The 1,526-nt window shown below is 44.3% G+C and overlaps 1 protein-coding gene across 1 annotated transcript; it reads right to left on the bottom strand.

Annotated features, from left to right (window-relative positions):
- On the bottom strand, positions 1-948 carry LOC133066887 (olfactory receptor 11H6-like). Its single transcript, XM_061158278.1, has one exon. It carries the CDS (start codon positions 781-783, stop codon positions 1-3), a length of 783 nt encoding a protein of 260 aa, XP_061014261.1. The 5' UTR covers positions 784-948.
- Between the last annotated feature and the right edge of the window lie 578 nt (positions 949-1,526).

Below are 1,526 nucleotides of genomic sequence, written 5' to 3'. Positions count from 1 at the left end.
CTAGTTCTTGAGAGGCTTTCTTTGAACAAATATCGCACTCCTAATCAGTTTTCTCAGGGCCTCCTTCATTTCCTTATTCCGGAGGCTGTAGATCAAGGGATTGAAAAGTGGAGTCATCACAGAATAAAATAAGGTCACCATTTTCTGAATCCCGGCTGGATTGCCTGCCGTTGGGCTCACATACATCACCATGATGGAACCATAGAACAGAGACACCACAGCCAGGTGGGAACCACAGGTAGAGAAAGCCTTCTGCCGGCCTTCTGCTGAGGGGACTCTAAGCACAGCTCTGATCACCAGGGTGTAGGAGCTGGTAATGAACAGGAAAGTGGAAAAAATTAGGACTGAGTTAAAGGTGGCACAGATAATCTCAGTGGCAGGAGCTGGCACGCAAGACAACTTCATAAGGGGTCCTGGGTCACATAGGAAGTGATCAATAGTATTGGGGCCACAAAAAGGAAGCTGGGAGATGAGATAAACTGGGAGGAGAAAACAGGAAAAGCCACACAGCCAGCAGCAGGCTCCTAATCTGATGCATCGTTGCACTGTCATGACCGTGGTGTAGTGAAGGGGCCTGCAGATGGCAAGGTACCTGTCAAAGGCCATGGCAGATAATATGAAGGTCTCAGTGGTGCCCATGGAGAAGAAGAAGTAGAATTGGAGGAAGCAGCCAGAGAAGGAGATGGTCTTGGTCTCAGAGAGAAAGTTGGCTAGCATATTGGGGACTGTAGAAGAGACATACCACATCTCCAGGAAGGAAAAATTGGCCAGCAGGATGTACATGGGAGTGTGGAGATGGTGGTCCCACCACACTGCACAGATAATGCACAGATTTCCAGTTAGTGTCAATACATAGATCACAGAGAAGAGTGAGAAGAGGAAGATCTGAACCTCCCAGATATAAGGGAATCCAAGAAGAATGAATTCACTCACAGGGTTAGAGTGATTATTTCCTTCTGGGTTTTTCATTTTCTTTTTCTCCAGAAAACTGCAACAGCAAGACATTACCATGTTACAAATGATTTTACAGAAGTTTTCTCATTAAGATGTTCTCTGAACTTCTTTACAATTCAATAAGCAGCATAATTATAGATTACTTAAAGATTTCCAGCATTCTCTGCCCCAGTGTTATACTGGGAAGAAACAAGGAATTTGGAGGTTGTTTGCTTATTATAGCTTTATCTTCATGGTCACCATGCCCATCATGGTCCATTGAACACCTGCCTTTGTGTAATGTCCTCAATACTACATAAACCAAAATAGATAGTCCTTGCCATTCAGAGGCTTTCAACCTGGTTCAGAAACAACCATCTGGGCCAATCCTATATAAGGACATATGGAGTTTTCATTGTTGTTCTGTTGCTAAGTCAACAAAGTACAACTCTTTGTGACCCCATGAACTGCAGCATGCCAGGCTTCCCTGTCCTTCACTATCTCTGAGTTTGCTCAAACTTATGTCCATTGAGTCAGGTAGTTCTAGTGGTAAAGAACCCAGTTTCCAATGCAGGAGATGTAAGATGTCAGGA

The sequence above is a fragment of the Dama dama genome, chromosome 12 (assembly GCF_033118175.1).
Source record: "Dama dama isolate Ldn47 chromosome 12, ASM3311817v1, whole genome shotgun sequence".
Classification (NCBI taxonomy): domain Eukaryota; kingdom Metazoa; phylum Chordata; class Mammalia; order Artiodactyla; family Cervidae; genus Dama; species Dama dama.
Note: the sequence above shows the minus strand (reverse complement) of the source record. Positions and strands in the feature narration are given on the sequence as shown.